The sequence below is a fragment of the Electrona antarctica genome (genome assembly GCF_951216825.1).
Source record: "Electrona antarctica genome assembly, chromosome: 13".
Taxonomy (NCBI): domain Eukaryota; kingdom Metazoa; phylum Chordata; class Actinopteri; order Myctophiformes; family Myctophidae; genus Electrona; species Electrona antarctica.
The window spans coordinates 20585087-20604546 of record NC_136794.1 but is presented as its reverse complement, the minus strand read 5'-3'; the positions used below and the strand labels follow the sequence as shown (position 1 = coordinate 20604546).

Here is a 19460-nt window from a genome sequence, read left to right as displayed (position 1 = left end):
TAAACAGTTTAATTCATTTCTTAATAGAGTCTGTTCAGTTTCATATATTTCCGTTATGTTTAACTACGTTTTCATTGTATCTTTAATTCATCATTGTTGTTTCCTGTTCCTTGGCCACCTGAAAAATCCCAGATGAACAACCCAAGCAATTTCATGGACCCTCTCCCAGTTCACATCCGTTCACATAGCCTACCACTCACAAAGGGAGGGAAGATGCTGCTGCAATGCCATCTTCCTGCTCCAGAGGGCGTACTCTAACCTTGTCTGGAAGAAAAACAAAAGTGATGAGTATGAGTTCAATAACAAAAAACTAATTGAATTGATGAAAGTGCAAAACATTGTTGTAAAATGATCTCAATATTTTATAGTTACAAATTTGGTCAAAATGTGCAATCTTTAGAAAATAGCTGAGCTACAAGCTCAGAACGCCTCGCATCGCGACGCATTGTGAGCTTGTAGATCGGCTATTTGAAGTGGTTGTTTTGTAATAATAATAATCAAAATCTACAAAGTAAAAGTAACTATAGTAACTAAAGTTTTAAAATAAGTGTAGTTGAGTAAAAGTACAATATTTGCCTCTGAGATGTAGTGGATCGAGAAGGAAAAGTATTGGAATACATCAAAATTGTACTTAAGTACTGTACTTCAGTAAATCCAGAGCCAGGCTCTGGGACAATCCTTGCACATTCGACCGTATATGAAAATATAGCAGCCAGGGCAGTGGCCACTTTACTCATCACCTCAAAAGTTTGGAAAATACACGTGCGCATATTCTCCTCAATTCTCGGTAATGGGTACTTAGCCGATACTGCATGCTCGATTTGGATCCCTCGTTGTGCCGATCGGTGTTATAAACTCACGTGTCCATCAGAGCCGTCGGGCGCGTTCGGAAATAGCGCACTGTGCAATGCAAACTAATAGGCGAGTGCGCTCCCGGTGCACATTTCCGAACGTATCTAAGCTAGAGTATAAGATCTAGCCCTAAGGCTCTGGTGTCCACCATAATGACCCGCCCGTGACGGACGCTCTGTGCCTTAAAACATGCGCCTACATTGTTTGACATTACTGGCTAGGGAAGTGGCTAGGCTATAGGGAAGTGGAATGTTATCACTACTTTAACATTGTACACGGACAATTTTACGTCTATATATTATATATAGAAAATATGAATAATAGATATCCTATGTGGAGACAGCCATTTAACCCAGCATTACCTAGATGCATGTGACGTTGTCACTCTGACTCCTCAGTCGTGTTTTGCTTGTTCCAGACACGTGTGCTCACTGCTCAGTGGGAAAGTCAAACTCAACATCTCCCGACCTGTTCCTGACGGACCTATTGTTTTGCTAAATGATTGAGTTCAGTATGGAATGGTGTTACGTGCTACTCGTCATTGACAAAAAATGTGAGATACTGTTACACTTCAAAATATTTGATATTTTATTCTGATGACTTTGATTTGACACTTGAGAGACAGCAGCCATTGTTTATGCTGTTACAAAATGCTCTAGCTCTCATCATCGTGAACCGTGATTGTCAGATTACCATAAGTTACCTGACGAGCTGGTACTACGACTGACATATCGATTCTAGATGCTTGGATCTCCATATGGAGATAACCTCGACATTACCGACGGGTTCATAGAGATGACGACACATCATTCTGACATCTCCAAGATCCTAGTCCTTGAATAACAGTCCTTTCATTTAGTAGTATTCACATTGTCCTTCGATTAGTCTGAGGCTGAGCTCATGGCTTTGTTTCGGTTCCGATTAGTGAACTCCTGCCTGCGCAGGGCACTATATGCGGGGTCAGGGAACAGCGACTATCTTATGGAGAGGTTGCAAGTCTGCTCTGGTGAAGACCAAGTGTTTGAGGTGGTGGGCAAGAACAAGGCTAAACTCAATGTGAGCCATGTTGGTTGTGCTGTGGGGATGCTGTGGCAGTTCCAGAAGAAGAAACAACACATGCTGAGGACTGTTGATTGCATCAAGAACAACCCAGAGTTCCTGACCCTCCGGGTCTTGGCCGAGAATAAAATTACCCTGATGGGGGATTCCATGTTGGTAGACATGCTTTACAATATTCTCAGGTAAGGAGGACAAGTTGAGCTTCTAAATGCTATCTACTAAAAGTACTTAGAAACTAGACCGATATTGTCTAAAATGGCAGCGATAAATGGGCCGATACATGGTCAGGCTCTATATGAAACTGCAGCTTATCAATGTCATTCAATTTATCATTGGATTCTTTCAGGCTCAATGTGGACCCTCATGACACTCTTGTTCAACACCTGGTTTCAGAAGCATGGCTCAGATTAGACCGGTACAGTACATTACATCATGTCCCTCTGTCCATGTGGAATTATTGTTATCGTAATTAAGAATAAATGATTTCATTTGTTTTGCCAGATTGCCAATGTCATCCCTCTCCAAGTTTGCAGTATGTCTACATCATAGATATATATATCATGACCACCTGCAACATAGCCCTCTGATGGGTCAAATAACTAACATTCTGGATCAGAAGCTGTCGACTATCGATGATGCTAGGTATACATTGAGGCTGAAGTGATGAAAATTGCTTTAAAATTTGTTTCCCATTTTTAATATCTATTTATGTGGCGTTTGTTGTTCTTAGGATCCTGACCACACTGATGGTTAGCGTGTCTTCCTTGGTGTCTCCTCGTTTGCGGGACGCTCTCATAAGCAAGGCAGATGATCTTCTGCCCCCCGGGGATCCCTCATCAGCAAGTAGGGTGGTGCGGTTCCTGCGTAACATCAAGCACAGCCACTGGCCTCTGCTGATGAAGTGCAACCAGATCCTGGTGCAAAACGTTTGCCGGCTCGATGCAGAGAACATCAGCATTATCTTGGGACTGTATAAAAAATTGCAATTCGACAACTGCTGTGACTTCAAGCTGGCAGCTAAACAGAGACTCTTAGAACTGATTGACTCAAGCACTGATCCTTTCACCTTCACCAAACTGTTTGTTGCTCTTAGTCCCATGGCCAGTCCAGAAATCAGAGAACGGTTTGTTTGTATTATTATTTTATAGTGTAGTTTTATACACAACTGCTAACCACATGAATACTAAGGTTCCTATTCTGGAGGAGAAATATTTGCCGAAAATAGCCAATCTACAAGCTCACAACGTGTCACAAAACTAGGCACTGTAGGCTTGTAGATCAGCTATTTTATTTTTGGTGCAGAGGGGGAAAAAGGAGCAGGACTCGTATAGGCCCCTGGGGGACTACGGTCAATTAAGTTTGGTACATACGTTTGTTAGACATACTAACAGTCCGGCAGGCTTTAGTCCGACAACACCGTCGCTCCCGACATGCACGGCCGGTTACAACTGACCTGTGGCCGGGTTAAAACTCACCCGTGGCTCCCGACATGCGTGGCAGGTTACAACTAACCTGTGGCTTCCAGTGAGGTTATGTTTAGGGTTGGGTTTTGGGTAGGGTGTCGGACTCATGACTGTAGGACTGTTAGTACGTTGGACCAAACACATGCACCCTAATGAAGTATAATATTATATACTTCATTAAACAGGGTTAAGTGGTTAAAACTTTAAAGTTGACTATAATGCGCAACACTGGTGCGCAACAAAATATAAATCGCGCCTTAGTGGTGTAAACTAACAACAGCATGAAATATAATCTAACCCATGGTACTTGCTGTAGATCGTTTCTAATATGCTATTTAAATCCTTTTAGATTCGAGAACACAGCGCTCCTATTAGCAGATGAGTTCAGTGCCCACCAGGCCCTGGCTGTTGTTGTGGCACTAGAAGAGATTAATTGTAGGAATCTTCAGTTGATCAGCAAGTAAGTTGCTTAGATCTGTTATTGTCATGTAGCATGTCCAAGTAGCTTCTACAGTACAGTGTATACAAATAATGCAATCATGTCATCTCATCGTTTCTTGACAGGATCGCATCAGTAGTCCAAAAGAACCTTCATGTCTACAGGCCAAAGGAAGTGACCAGAATTACTCAAACACTTTATCTGCTGCATTACCAGAACCCTGAGTTATTCAGTAAATTAAGGAATAGCTTGGTCAAGTGAGTAATGTTTTGATTATTAACTGCTACACCTACATACCAATTTCCTACATCTGTTTGTTTTGGATTAGGGCAATATATTGTTATATCAATATTGTGATGTGAAATTAGATATCATCTAGGACAGGGGTCTTCAATGTTTGTCAGGCCAAAGACCCCAGATGAGGGAGAGATGAAGCAGGGACTACATACTGTATAATTATTAAACCTTTACATAGATTTCATAGATGGCTTCATACTGAACACGTATTAAAAAAAAATCCTTTGGGCTTTTTCTGCCTATAGTACAGTGTAGAGTGACAGGAAACGGGGATAGAGAGAGACGGGGAGTGACACGCAGCAAAGGTCGTCAGGCTCGGGAGTCGGGAATCAAACCTGTGACTCGGGTGCATTACAGCCTATGTGGTCTTCTCTTTAACCATTAGGCCATCACCCCCCAACCCAAAGCCTCTTGTCTCACTCCACCCTGTTTACCTTTCCAAGATATAACCATAACCACGAGCAACGCACACACCTGGGTGCTCGCATTAGTGTGAACCCCATGCTCGTGCATGTCATGGTTTGAACTGTAAGTGAATTAAAAAGTATAATTTATTCAGCATTAAGCAACAGTTTGAAAAATAAATGTATATTGTCACAATGCTGATATCAAGGTACTTTATTTGGTCAAATATATCATGATATTTGGGGCAGACCGAGGCGCAGTTGGAGGAAACACATCGACTCACTGGCCTTGGAATGTCTCGGGATCCCCCAGGAGGAAGTCACTAATGTTGCTCTAGAGAGGGAAGTCTGGAGCACTCTAGTGATGCTGTTGCCCCGCGACCCGACTACGGATAAGCGGTTGAAGATGGATGGACCTAGCTTTATTTGGAGTGAACTAGACTAATGCCATTTTCTCTTGCAGCTTCTTGCAGAACAGCGTCTTTCCTTATGAAGTGACCATGTTGACCCGCGTCTTGTCAATGCTGCCCTGCCCACGAGTTGACGAAGGTGTGATCTCACGGGTGGAGGCGGTGTTGCCCCAGTGTTCTCTCAGTGACCTCAACATTTTAGCCGTGGCGATTGCCAAGTGGATGCGCAATGACCCCTCCTACCGTCACAACGCTCCCAGCAAGTATGTCCGCTTACTGCAGACACTGAACCACTGTGGGCAAGAGAGACTCCAAACAACTGACCGGCTGGATGTGGTGCTAGAAGAGCTCAAGTACATCAAGTCCATCTCTGGAGCGTGGTTTGAGGAATTTCTGCTGGAGGAGACCATGGTCACATTACAGAGGATGATGGACCAGATGAACTGGAGCAATATACTTGACTTGGCCGCCTTCTTAACCCGGACAAACTATCTATGTACTCCTTTAATGGATCGTGTTGCTTGTGTGGCAATTAAAGACATTGATAAGGTGTTTTAGAGAGACTATATCATTTTACATATTATAACTAGATTTTAAATAATAATTTGAAATGTAAACGGCAGGAAAAGCAGAGCAAACACATAATTTACTATATTTTCTTTTCTCTCTCGTCTTTAAGATTCATCACTCAGCGACATATGCTACACTGCTACCCTTTGCCATACTGAATTATGATCCTCCTGGAACAGATGACTTGTTTGAAGTTTGCATTCAGCACTTTACACCTCATATCAGTAAGTGAATATCAGTGTTTTTTGTTTTGTTTTTAATAATCATTGTTAATCAAAAAGTCAAGTCATCTTTATTTATATACCATATAAACATAATAGGAGTTTACCCAAAGCTCTTTCCAATAGAGGATGATCAACCACAACATAACCATAATAAATCATAATCCACAAAAGCAAGACTAAAGTTTTAAATGCATAAATCACAATACAATTATACAATCAAAGTAAAACGTAAATACCGATTTGCTCAGACAGCATTTAATGTTTGTGTTAGGACAATCTACATACGGTATGACATAAATTCTCCATTCATTGTCAATGGCATTTAATGTTTGTGTTAGGACAAAAATCTACACTAGCTGAATATACCCTCAAAAATCACACCCGTGTGAAGTGAGGGGCGCTCTTATCATCATACATCATCATGACGTAACATGTCTATTTGCTCAGACACTGACGTAAAATTTCCATTCATTGTCAATGGGAATTTAATGTTTTGTGTAGGACAAAAAATATTGATTTGCTCAGACACATGACGTTTTTAAAGATTATATTTTCATCTGTTTGTCTCCAGGTTCCATTGATCCCCATTTGCTAGTGCTTCTTGCCTATGCCTTGGCAATGGCCAATTGTTTCCCAGAGAAACTGATAAGAGAAATCTTTAATATAAACTTTCTCAGCAAGCTGGACTCACAATTAGAAAGTAAGAATTATGTTAAAATGATCAAAGGCAATTGCATATAAATGATTCATTTTTAAATCAATCAAATCACACCTTAGAGGATCAGACTCAGTACTTCATCACTGATAATAAAACATCTCCTGACAGCCCTAAAGGATGCATTCAAAATGCTGATTCGACTGCGGCTTATGGAGCTGAATCGAGCTGTGTGTCTTGAGTGCCCTGAGTTCCAGGTTCCATGGTTTCATGAGCACTACTGTCTGCAGAGGAATGGTAAGGGGTCAAGGACTGTTTGTCAGTGTAGAGAAAAGATACAATATAAAGAAGAAAGTGTGCTGTAATCTCATCCACAATTTCAATTGTCTGTCAAATGTTTTCCAGGGAATGGATTTATCAGTCATGTTACTGTACAACAGCAAAATCACAGAATGCTGGGTGAGGTCCTGGGGGGAATGAACTGTGCCCGAGTGGCAGTTCTCACCCCTTATTTCTACACAGTAGGCAAGTAATGTATGACAATTTTATCATGATAGTCATTTCCACAATATAAAGTAAACTAATGCTACCCTGGCTTTGCTAAGCAATGTTTTCATATTGTATTGCACTTTGTTCTTGTAGACTTTGAGTGTGTGTTGGACAAGAACTATCAGCCTGTGCCTTACATAGAGCCCAACACACTGCAGATCATCTCTGGCAGTGGAAAGGTTCAATGGGGTTCTGATTCACTGGAAAAGAACAGGAATGAGTTGCCACCTGGAGCACAGCGGTAAGAATATATTCCACAACATGACGAAACAGGGGGAAAAAAATCTACAGAAGTTTACATAATTTAACCGCAACGCTTTGTAAGCTTGTACATCAGCTATTTTTATCCAAACTGTGGAACGAACTTCCCATTGCAGTCAGAACGGCAGACTCACTCCCAAATCCCAATCCTCCGCCGTAATCTGAAGACTCACCTCTTCAGGATTATGAAAAGGCTCAAATGTATTTTAGAGATCATGTTATGTAGACAGATGCCAGGTAATTTGTAGACAAATGGCATCTTATAGTGTATAGTTTCAATGTACAGACAGATTATAGATTTCTTTGACATACTGTTTAGACTGATGATAAATTCTTGGTTTACCTATGATCCTGGATTACTATTTCTATGGATTTGATGTATTACCGAACCAAAACCAAGACCCAAAAACTGAGCTGGGCTAACTGAACTGTCCCACCCCTAATATTTACCACTTCATGTTTTAATTTATTAGTGTTGCTGTGGACTTCTTGGATTCCAAGTCGTTTTGCAGAAGTTCTCGTCACATGAAAGGTCAAGATATGATGAGAAAGAGGCACCTAGAAATCCTTGGATATCATGTTGTTCAGGTGAGAGAGGCAAGCATAGAGGAGGTTGAATGTGGTGTATGTTTACTTGAATGAAATCAATGTATCAAGTCTGAAATATTCAGTATCCAACAACCAATGTTTTCATTTGCACATACAGATCCCTCATTTTGAATGGAACTCCATGGAACTCTCAACACAAGATGCTAGGAAGGAGTATCTTAAGAAGACAATATTTTCAGATAGAACTGATAAGACCAGAGCGAAACAGGGCAAAGGAAAACGCTAGCACCCCTCCTTCACACCTTTGTCCTCTTCTTGCACTATTATGCTCGAATCAATCCACCTTTCTAAACAACATTTGTTGTAGAAATATGGAACACAAAGTTTACCTAACTTTGCTATTACAGGGAAAACATGGACAAGTACATACTGTATGATCATCGTTTTACTCTTTGTTTGCTCGTTTCTGCACTCATAAAGATTCTATCCTTTCCTATTGTACTGTTTGGTGTTATCTATGCTGCTGCATTGTCTGAAGGAAGCCAAACAAAAATAGGTTTTACTCTTATGTACCTGTACACAAGATGTAACAATAAAGGGTAACACTTGCAGATAAGGTTCATGAAATAATGATTAACTAATGAATAAAGTACAACCTTGAATGAGGGGGCAGAAACAGTGCCAATCATGTGGTTCAACATATGTTCGAAATAGTGACAAACGCTCATACAGTAGATTCCAGTGCATTCCGTAAAATAAAGTCTGCTCACTTTCTTTAACCTGCTTTTTTCTTTTCTTGAATTCTTTGTTGTGTTCACATTGCATATGTGCATGTATCTTATTTTTGTTTGTTTTATTTGTATTCATGATGAATGATACTACATAATTGTATTGTTCTGTGATAAATAAAAACAATTGATAACAAAACAATGTTTTCGGATATCACATGTTTTCCTAATAACGTGTAGCCCTAGTTTGTACACATATGCACTGCAATATTTGCATGTTTATGGGCCCAATGCAGACTGTATGGTTAGGAGAAGTAAATTTGCATCAAATGTCAATCATTTATCGGGGGACTGATCATGATGATTCATCATGATATGTTTTTTTTTTTTTATGATCGGTACTAATTTTTTACAAATAAACAGAAAAAAACAAACAAGCGAGAGTCTGACAAGAGTCTGTATAGCCTGCACCTTTGACCCTAGCCTAGGGGAAACTTTTATGACCAAGGTCATTAAATACCAACCACTTCTACATACCATCTCAGAGCTGGGCTATAGGTGCAGACGGTAACAAGACAACTCACCCCTTTTCCGTTTTCCTCCCGGAATTTTCCCCAGTGAGGGGTGGGAGAGGCTGGACAGCAGACGGCTGGACTTTGAATTTCTCTAACTATAAACTTTCACGACAGCAGACAGCCTAAGTACAAATATAATTTATGTAAAGGCTACTACAGTGAAGTCGGTTCACAGAAGTTGTTGTGGCTATGTGGGGATTATCTGACGAGGTACCATTTGAGTGGGCAAAACCTTACATATACTAAATAATACTAAATTGTTTATAGGGTCAATATAAGTAAAATAATATAGCCTTTCCACAGGAGTATCTTTTTAAATTTTTCCAAAAAGAATACAAACCGCCAATAGCATATTACAAAGTTATCCCCCTCACTGGGGAAAATTCCGGGAGGAAAAACGGGCAAGCACCGGGGTGAGTTGTCCAGTATTCGTGCAGACTAGGGAATTGTCCCGATCGGATCAGGTGATTGGAAAGTTCTCTCTCCTGATTGGATAATCCCAACCAGAAAATGAAATTTCTGTTTAGTAAGGAGCTGAAGACCCTTGTTAATGAACAAACATTCTATAGCAATGATTACAGAGCATATAGAGCTATTTAACACTTATTTTAACAAACAAAATACACTTACCGGGTACCCAACCTTTACAGCAGAAGGTGGAATCCAAACCCCAGTAATGATGGTGTATGGAATGGGAAGAAGAGAATCCTTGGGTAGGCTATGAAAATCCAGGTCATGGAAAAAAAGAAAAAAGTCCTTTTTCACACCTACGGAGGACAGATGTGTCGGATAATTGACTGGAGTAGTATTCAAAAATGGAATCCTGCACACTGTCTTCACTTACAGCATTTTACTGAGCAACGTTTCAGTCGTTCAGACCTTCATCGGGCCTGATGAAGGTGTGGTATATGGTGAATCATATAGCATATTTCATAACTACTTGAGTATGAAACTAAACAAGAAGTTCTCTCTTGTCTGAGGTTTCATGCCAAAATGTTCCTTCTGCTGTAGACTCAACGACTCCTTATTTACCATAGTAAAGAATGTTTACACTTCGGCAAAGGCCTATTGTTCTAACCGTTTGAAGCTTGCTCCCCTGGTGAGAATCTAGAACCTTCAGATCAGATGACCATTTGGCGGTAGAGAGAGACTCCTATCTTTCTTGCTGTTGTAGTTGGTTTACTTAAAATTACTCTTAACAATGTTCTGTCATTATAGAATAATGAGAAACGCTATGAAACTAATACTAGTGAGTGCATTTTGTACTGATTTAAAATGTACTATAACACAGCGTATTTGAATGATTATAGTTTCTTTACTGGGTTAAACAGTTTAATTCATTTCTTAATAGAGTCTGTTCAGTTTCATATTATTCCGTTATGTTTAACTACGTTTTCATTGTATCTTTAATTCATCATTGTTGTTTCCTGTTCCTTGGCCACTTGAAAAATCCCAGATGAACAACCCAAGAAATGTCATGGACCCTCTCCCAGTTCACATCCGTTCACATAGCCTACCACTCACAAAGGGAGGGAAGATGCTGCTGCAATGCCATCTTCCTGCTCCAGAGGGCGTACTCTAACCTTGTCTGGAAGAAAAACAAAAGTGATGAGTATGAGTTCAATAACAAAAAACTAATTGAATTGATGAAAGTGCAAAACATTGTTGTAAAATGATCTCAATATTTTATAGTTACAAATTTGGTCAAAATGTGCAATCTTTAGAAAATAGCTGAGCTACAAGCTCAGAACGCCTCGCATCGCGACGCATTGTGAGCTTGTAGATCGGCTATTTGAAGTGGTTGTTTTGTAATAATAATAATCAAAATCTACAAAGTAAAAGTAACTATAGTAACTAAAGTTTTAAAATAAGTGTAGTTGAGTAAAAGTACAATATTTGCCTCTGAGATGTAGTGGATCGAGAAGGAAAAGTATTGGAATACATCAAAATTGTACTTAAGTACTGTACTTCAGTAAATCCAGAGCCAGGCTCTGGGACAATCCTTGCACATTCGACCGTATATGAAAATATAGCAGACAGGGCCACTTGACTCATCACCTCAAAAGTTTGGAAAATACACGTGCGCATATTCTCCTCAATTCTCGGTAATGGGTACTTAGCCGATACTGCATGCTCGATTTGGATCCCTCGTTGTGCCGATCGGTGTTATAAACTCACGTGTCCATCAGAGCCGTCGGGCGCGTTCGGAAATAGCGCACTGTGCAATGCAAACTAATAGGCGAGTGCGCTCCCGGTGCACATTTCCGAACGTATCTAAGCTAGAGTATAAGATCTAGCCCTAAGGCTCTGGTGTCCACCATAATGACCCGCCCGTGACGGACGCTCTGTGCCTTAAAACATGCGCCTACATTGTTTGACATTACTGGCTAGGGAAGTGGCTAGGCTATAGGGAAGTGGAATGTTATCACTACTTTAACATTGTACACGGACAATTTTACGTCTATATATTATATATAGAAAATATGAATAATAGATATCCTATGTGGAGACAGCCATTTAACCCAGCATTACCTAGATGCATGTGACGTTGTCACTCTGACTCCTCAGTCGTGTTTTGCTTGTTCCAGACACGTGTGCTCACTGCTCAGTGGGAAAGTCAAACTCAACATCTCCCGACCTGTTCCTGACGGACCTATTGTTTTGCTAAATGATTGAGTTCAGTATGGAATGGTGTTACGTGCTACTCGTCATTGACAAAAAAATGTGAGATACTGTTACACTTCAAAATATTTGATATTTTATTCTGATGACTTTGATTTGACACTTGAGAGACAGCAGCCATTGTTTATGCTGTTACAAAATGCTCTAGCTCTCATCACCGTGAACCGTGATTGTCAGATTACCATATAGTTACCTGACGAGCTGGTACTACGACTGACATCATCGATTCTAGATGCTTGGATCTCCATATGGAGATAACCTCGACATTACCGACGGGTTCATAGAGATGACGACACATCATTCTGACATCTCCAAGATCCTAGTCCTTGAATAACAGTCCTTTCATTTAGTAGTATTCACATTGTCCTTCGATTAGTTCTGAGGCTGAGCTCATGGCTTTGTTTCGGTTCCGATTAGTGAACTCCTGCCTGCGCAGGGCACTATATGCGGGGTCAGGGAACAGCGACTATCTTTTGGAGAGGTTGCAAGTCTGCTCTGGTGAAGACCAAGTGTTTGAGGTGGTGGGCAAGAACAAGGCTAAACTCAATGTGAGCCATGTTGGTTGTGCTGTGGGGATGCTGTGGCAGTTCCAGAAGAAGAAACAACACATGCTGAGGACTGTTGATTGCATCAAGAACAACCCAGAGTTCCTGACCCTCCGGGTCTTGGCCGAGAATAAAATTACCCTGATGGGGGATTCCATGTTGGTAGACATGCTTTACAATATTCTCAGGTAAGGAGGACAAGTAGCCCGTCTCCGGACCCCCCGGGTTGAGCTCCTTTGGACCTACCACGTAGGGTCCGGTCTCACCGGCATCAAGCGACATGGGATGCCATCTGATTTCCCCTGACTTAGCCCTGTGCTGCGGTGTGGGTGTCACGCTGACATATTCCAAACGAAGCATATGAACGCTATAGGAGACAACGAACCATCTGACCCCCCCCGCGAACGGCTCAGAAGCCGTTAAGTATTTTTAATGTTTGTACGACCGTTTTGGCAGCTCTGAAATTCTCTCTTGTTGACATCCCATTGTACCGCCTCTCGGCATCTCGGTTGGCTAGCAGCGCCTCCCTACGCGCCTCGTAGGCGCAGCTAGCCAACCGAGATGTCAACAAGGAGGGACCGAAGAGAGAATTTCAGAGCTGGCAAAACGGTCGTACAAACATTAAAAATACTTAACGGCTTCTGAGCCGTTCGCGGGGGGGGTCAGATGGTTCGTTGTCTCCTATAGCGTTCATATGCTTCGTTTGGAATATGTCAGCGTGACACCCACACCGCAGCACAGGGCTAAGTCAGGGGAAATCAGATGGCATCCCATGTCGCTTGAATCCGGTGAGAAGGAACCCTACATAAAGTCATCAAAATGTCAGAAACTTTAACGTAGGGTTCCGAAAGGAGCTAGAGGACAAGTTGAGCTTCTAAATGCTATCTACTAAAAGTACTTAGAAACTAGACCGATATTGTCTAAAATGGCAGCGATAAATGGGCCGATACATGGTCAGGCTCTATATGAAACTGCAGCTTATCAATGTCATTCAATTTATCATTGGATTCTTTCAGGCTCAATGTGGACCCTCATGACACTCTTGTTCAACACCTGGTTTCAGAAGCATGGCTCAGATTAGACCGGTACAGTACATTACATCATGTCCCTCTGTCCATGTGGAATTATTGTTATCGTAATTAAGAATAAATGATTTCATTTGTTTTGCCAGATTGCCAATGTCATCCCTCTCCAAGTTTGCAGTATGTCTACATGACCACCTGCAACATAGCCCTCTGATGGGTCAAATAACTAACATTCTGGATCAGAAGCTGTCGACTATCGATGATGCTAGGTATACATTGAGGCTGAAGTGATGAAAATTGCTTTAAAATTTGTTTCCCATTTTTAATATCTATTTATGTGGCGTTTGTTGTTCTTAGGATCCTGACCACACTGATGGTTAGCGTGTCTTCCTTGGTGTCTCCTCGTTTGCGGGACGCTCTCATAAGCAAGGCAGATGATCTTCTGCCCCCCGGGGATCCCTCATCAGCAAGTAGGGTGGTGCGGTTCCTGTGTAACATCAAGCACAGCCACTGGCAAGCACAGCCACTGGTTGCACTTCATCTGCTGATGAAGTGCAACCAGATCCTGGTGCAAAACGTTTGCCGGCTCGATGCAGAGAACATCAGCAGTATCTTGGGACTGTATAAAAAATTGCAATTCGACAACTGCTGTGACTTCAAGCTGGCAGCTAAACAGAGACTCTTAGAACTGATTGACTCAAGCACTGATCCTTTCACCTTCACCAAACTGTTTGTTGCTCTTAGTCCCATGGCCAGTCCAGAAATCAGAGAACGGTTTGTTTGTATTATTCTTTTATAGTGTAGTTTTATACACATCTGCTAACCACATGAATACTAAGGTTCCTATTCTGGAGGAGAAATATTTGCCGAAAATAGCCAATCTACAAGCTCACAACGTGTCACAAAACTAGGCACTGTAGGCTTGTAGATCAGCTATTTTATTTTTGGTGCAGAGGGGGAAAAAGGAGCAGGACTCGTATAGGCCCCTGGGGGACTACGGTCAATTAAGTTGGGTACATACGTTTGTTAGACATACTAACAGTCCGGCAGGCTTTAGTCCGACAACACCGTCGCTCCCGACATGCACGGCCGGTTACAACTGACCTGTGGCCGGGTTAAAACTCACCCGTGGCTCCCGACATGCGTGGCAGGTTACAACTAACCTGTGGCTTCCAGTGAGGTTATGTTTAGGGTTGGGTTTTGGGTAGGGTGTCGGACTCATGACTGTAGGACTGTTAGTACGTTGGACCAAACACATGCACCCTAATGAAGTATAATATTATATACTTCATTAAACAGGGTTAAGTGGTTAAAACTTTAAAGTTGACTATAATGCGCAACACTGGTGCGCAACAAAATATAAATCGCGCCTTAGTGGTGTAAACTAACAACAGCATGAAATATCTAACCCATGGTACTTGCTGTAGATCGTTTCTAATATGCTATTTAAATCCTTTTAGATTCGAGAACACAGTGCTCCTATTAGCAGATGAGTTCAGTGCCCACCAGGCCCTGGCTGTTGTTGTGGCACTAGAAGAGATTAATTGTAGGAATCTTCAGTTGATCAGCAAGTAAGTTGCTTAGATCTGTTATTGTCATGTAGCATGTCCAAGTAGCTTCTACAGTACAGTGTATACAAATAATGCAATCATGTCATCTCATCGTTTCTTGACAGGATCGCATCAGTAGTCCAAAAGAACCTTCATGTCTACAGGCCAAAGGAAGTGACCAGAATTACTCAAACACTTTATCTGCTGCATTACCAGAACCCTGAGTTATTCAGTAAATTAAGGAATAGCTTGGTCAAGTGAGTCATGTTTTGATTATTAACTGCTACACCTACATACCAATTTCCTACATCTGTTTGTTTTGGATTCGGGCAATATATTGTTATATCAATATTGTGATATGAAATTAGATATCATCTAGGACAGGGGTCTTCAATGTTTGTCAGGCCAAAGACCCCAGCTGAGGGAGAGATGAAGCAGGGACTACATACTGTATAATTATTAAACCTTTACATAGATTTCATAGATGGCTTCATACTGAACACGTATTAAAAAAAAATCCTTTGGGCTTTTTCTGCCTATAGTACAGTGTAGAGTGACAGGAAACGGGGATAGAGAGAGACGGGGAGTGACACGCAGCAAAGGTCGTCAGGCTCGGGAGTCGGGAATCAAACCTGTGACTCGGGTGCATTACAGCCTATGTGGTCTTCTCTTTAACCATTAGGCCATCACCCCCCAACCCAAAGCCTCTTGTCTCACTCCACCCTGTTTACCTTTCCAAGATATAACCATAACCACGAGAAACGCACACACCTGGGTGCTCGCATTAGTGTGAACCCCATGCTTGTGCATGTCATGGTTTGAACTGTAAGTGAATTAAAAAGTATAATTTATTCAGCATTAAGCAACAGTTTGAAAAATAAATGTATATTGTCACAATGCTGATATCAAGGTACTTTATTTGGTCAAATATATCATGATATTTGGGGCAGACCGAGGCGCAGTTGGAGGAAACACATCGACTCACTGGCCTTGGAATGTCTCGGGATCCCCCAGGAGGAAGTCACTAATGTTGCTCTAGAGAGGGAAGTCTGGAGCACTCTAGTGATGCTGTTGCCCCGCGACCCGACTACGGATAAGCGGTTGAAGATGGATGGACCTAGCTTTATTTGGAGTGAACTAGACTAATGCCATTTTCTCTTGCAGCTTCTTGCAGAACAGCGTCTTTCCTTATGAAGTGACCATGTTGACCCGCGTCTTGTCAATTCTGCCCTGCCCACGAGTTGACGAAGGTGTGATCTCACGGGTGGAGGCGGTGTTGCCCCAGTGTTCTCTCAGTGACCTCAACATTTTAGCCGTGGCGATTCCCAAGTGGATGCGCAATGACCCCTCCTACCGTCACAACGCTCCCAGCAAGTATGTCCGCTTACTGCAGACACTGAACCACTGTCGGCAAGAGAGACTCCAAACAACTGACCGGCTGGATGTGGTGCTAGAGGAGCTTCTGGAGCTCAAGTACCCTAAAATCTCTGGAGAGTGGTTGGAGGAGACCATGGTCACATTACAGAGGATGATGGACCAGATGAACTGGAGCAATATACTTGACTTGGCCGTCTTCTTAACCCGGACAAACTATCTATGTACTCCTTTAATGGATCGTGTTGCTTGTGTGGCAATTAAAGACATTGATAAGGTGTTTTAGAGAGACTATATCATTTTACATATTATAACTAGATTTTAAATAATAATTTGAAATGTAAACGGCAGGAAAAGCAGAGCAAACACATCATTTACTATATTTTCTTTTCTCTCTCGTCTTTAAGATTCATCACTCAGCGACATATGCTACACTGCTACCCTTTGCCATACTGAATTATGATCCTCCTGGAACAGATGACTTGTTTGAAGTTTGCATTCAGCACTTTACACCTCATATCAGTAAGTGAATATCAGTGTTTTTTGTTTTGTTTTTAATAATCATTGTTAATCAAAAAGTCAAGTCATCTTTATTTATATACCATATAAACATAATAGGAGTTTACCCAAAGCTCTTTCCAATAGAGGATGATCAACCACAACATAACCATAATAAATCATAATCCACAAAAGCAAGACTAAAGTTTTAAATGCATAAATCACAATACAATTATACAATCAAAGTAAAACATAAATACCGATTTGCTCAGACAGCATTTAATGTTTGTGTTAGGACAATCTACATACGGTATGACATAAATTCTCCATTCATTGTCAATGGCATTTAATGTTTGTGTTAGGACAAAAATCTACACTAGCTGAATATACCCTCAAAAATCACACCCGTGTGAAGTGAGGGGCGCTCTTATCATCATACATCATCATGACGTAATATGTCTATTTGCTCAGACACTGACGTAAAATTTCCATTCATTGTCAATGGGAATTTAATGTTTTGTGTAGGACAAAAAATATTGATTTGCTCAGACACATGACGTTTTTAAAGATTATATTTTCATCTGTTTGTCTCCAGGTTCCATTGATCCCCATTTGCTAGTGCTTCTTACCTATGCCTTGGCAATGGCCAATTGTTTCCCAGAGAAACTGATAAGAGAAATCTTTAATATAAACTTTCTCAGCAAGCTGGACTCACAATTAGAAAGTAAGAATTATGTTAAAATGATCAAAGGCAATTGCATATAAATGATTCATTTTTAAATCAATCAAATCACACCTTAGAGGATCAGACTCAGTACTTCATCACTGATAATAAAACATCTCCTGACAGCCCTAGAGGATGCATTCAAAATTCAGATTCGACTGCGGCTTATGGAGCTGAATCGAGCTGTGTGTCTTGAGTGCCCTGAGTTCCAGGTTCCATGGTTTCATGAGCACTACTGTCTGCAGAGGAATGGTAAGGGGTCAAGGACTGTTTGTCAGTGTAGAGAAAAGATACAATATAAAGAAGAAAGTGTGCTGTAATCTCATCCACACTTTCAATTGTCTGTCAAATGTTTTCCAGGGAATGGATATGTTACTGTACAACAGCAAAAAAATCACAGAATGCTGGGTGAGGTCCTGGGGGGAATGAACTGTGCCCGAGTGGCAGTTCTCACCCCTTATTTCTACACAGTAGGCAAGTAATGTATGACAATCTTATCATGATAGTCATTTCCACAATATAAAGTAAACTAATGCTACCCTGGCTTTGCTAAGCAATGTTTTCATATTGTATTGCACTTTGTTCTTGTAGACTTTGAGTGTGTGTTGGACAAGAACTATCAGCCTGTGCCTTACATAGAGCCCAACACACTGCAGATCATCTCTGGCAGTGGAAAGGTTCAATGGGGTTCTGATTCACTGGAAAAGAACAGGAATGAGTTGCCACCTGGAGCACAGCGGTAAGAATATATTCCACAACATGACGAAACAGGGGAAAAAAAATCTACAGAAGTTTACATAATTTAACCGCAACGCTTTGTAAGCTTGTACATCAGCTATTTTTATCCAAACTGTGGAACGAACTTCCCATTGCAGTCAGAACGGCAGACTCACTCCCAAGTCCCAATCCTCCGCCGTAATCTGAAGACTCACCTCTTCAGGATTATGAAAAGGCTCAAATGTATTTTAGTTATGTAGACAGATGCCAGGTAATTTGTAGACAAATGGCATCCTATAGTGTATACTTTTAATGTACAGACAGATTATAGATTTCTTTGACATACTGTTTAGACTGATGATAAATTCTTGGTTTACCTATGATCCTGGATTACTATTTCTATGGATTTGATGTATTACCGAACCAAAACCAAGACCCAAAAACTGAGCTGGGCTAACTGAACTGTCCCACCCCTAATATTTACCACTTCATGTTTTAATGTATTAGTGTTGCTGTGGACTTCTTGGATTCAAGGTCGTTTTGCAAACGACCTTTCAGTCACATGACAGGTCGCGCTATGATGAGAAAGAGGCACCTAGAAATCCTTGGATATCATGTTGTTCAGGTGAGAGAGGCAAGCATAGAGGAGGTTGAATGTGGTGTATGTTTACTTGAATGAAATCAATGTATCAAGTCTGAAATATTCAGTATCCAACAACCAATGTTTTCATTTGCACATACAGATCCCTCATTTTGAATGGAACTCCATGGAACTCTCAACACAAGATGCTAGGAAGGAGTATCTTAAGAAGACAATATTTTCAGATCTGCCTTCTTGAAAGGGCCCAGTTATCGGTATTGAATTAACGTTGCTTTTTATACTGACTGAGCTCTAGAAGTTCCAATCAGTATGGCAACACTTGCTATGCATTCCACAGTAATTTTCAGTGCCGTCATAGCATATTTATAATGCATTATAAACTGCTTATAACACTATGTTCTAAGAACTCATACTATACTATACAATTATCATAGTTGTAATATATTATAATTTTATAATGATATACATAGTGTGATTATAAGTCACTAAGTGCTCATTGGGTGCTTTTAAGTAATTAGATTAATTAATGGTGATATGAGTCATTATAAAATGCTTTATAAAGTGTTGTGATCATGGGTATTTATGAGTTCTTATACAATAATACATTATAAGATAATGCATTGTATGTTTAGTATATTATAGACATCTGATGTACTGAGGAGGTCTGATAGAACTTAGAACTTAAGACCTTTTGTAATAAGTTATTTTT

General features: G+C 40.8%; 2 protein-coding genes across 2 annotated transcripts; both read left to right on the top strand.

The window, feature by feature from the left end:
• Positions 1-821: 821 nt before the first annotated feature.
• Positions 822-8662, top strand: LOC306934812 (FAST kinase domain-containing protein 1, mitochondrial-like). The gene is made up of 14 exons (XM_079517609.1): positions 822-2093; positions 2258-2326; positions 2413-2553; positions 2642-3034; positions 3724-3834; positions 3939-4070; positions 4978-5473; positions 5604-5718; positions 6290-6418; positions 6545-6670; positions 6779-6898; positions 7016-7163; positions 7657-7771; positions 7890-8662. The coding sequence occupies exons 1-14, from the start codon at positions 1753-1755 to the stop codon at positions 8016-8018; spliced, it is 2565 nt and encodes an 854-aa protein (XP_079373735.1). The 5' UTR covers positions 822-1752; the 3' UTR covers positions 8019-8662.
• Positions 8663-11157: 2495 nt separating this feature from the next.
• Positions 11158-19266, top strand: LOC306935690 (FAST kinase domain-containing protein 1, mitochondrial-like). The gene is made up of 14 exons (XM_079518860.1): positions 11158-12450; positions 13279-13347; positions 13434-13556; positions 13645-14061; positions 14748-14858; positions 14963-15094; positions 16002-16488; positions 16619-16733; positions 17305-17433; positions 17560-17685; positions 17794-17907; positions 18025-18172; positions 18658-18775; positions 18894-19266. Exons 1-14 carry the CDS (start codon positions 12110-12112, stop codon positions 18987-18989), a joined length of 2526 nt encoding a protein of 841 aa, XP_079374986.1. The 5' UTR covers positions 11158-12109; the 3' UTR covers positions 18990-19266.
• Positions 19267-19460: the final 194 nt, after the last annotated feature.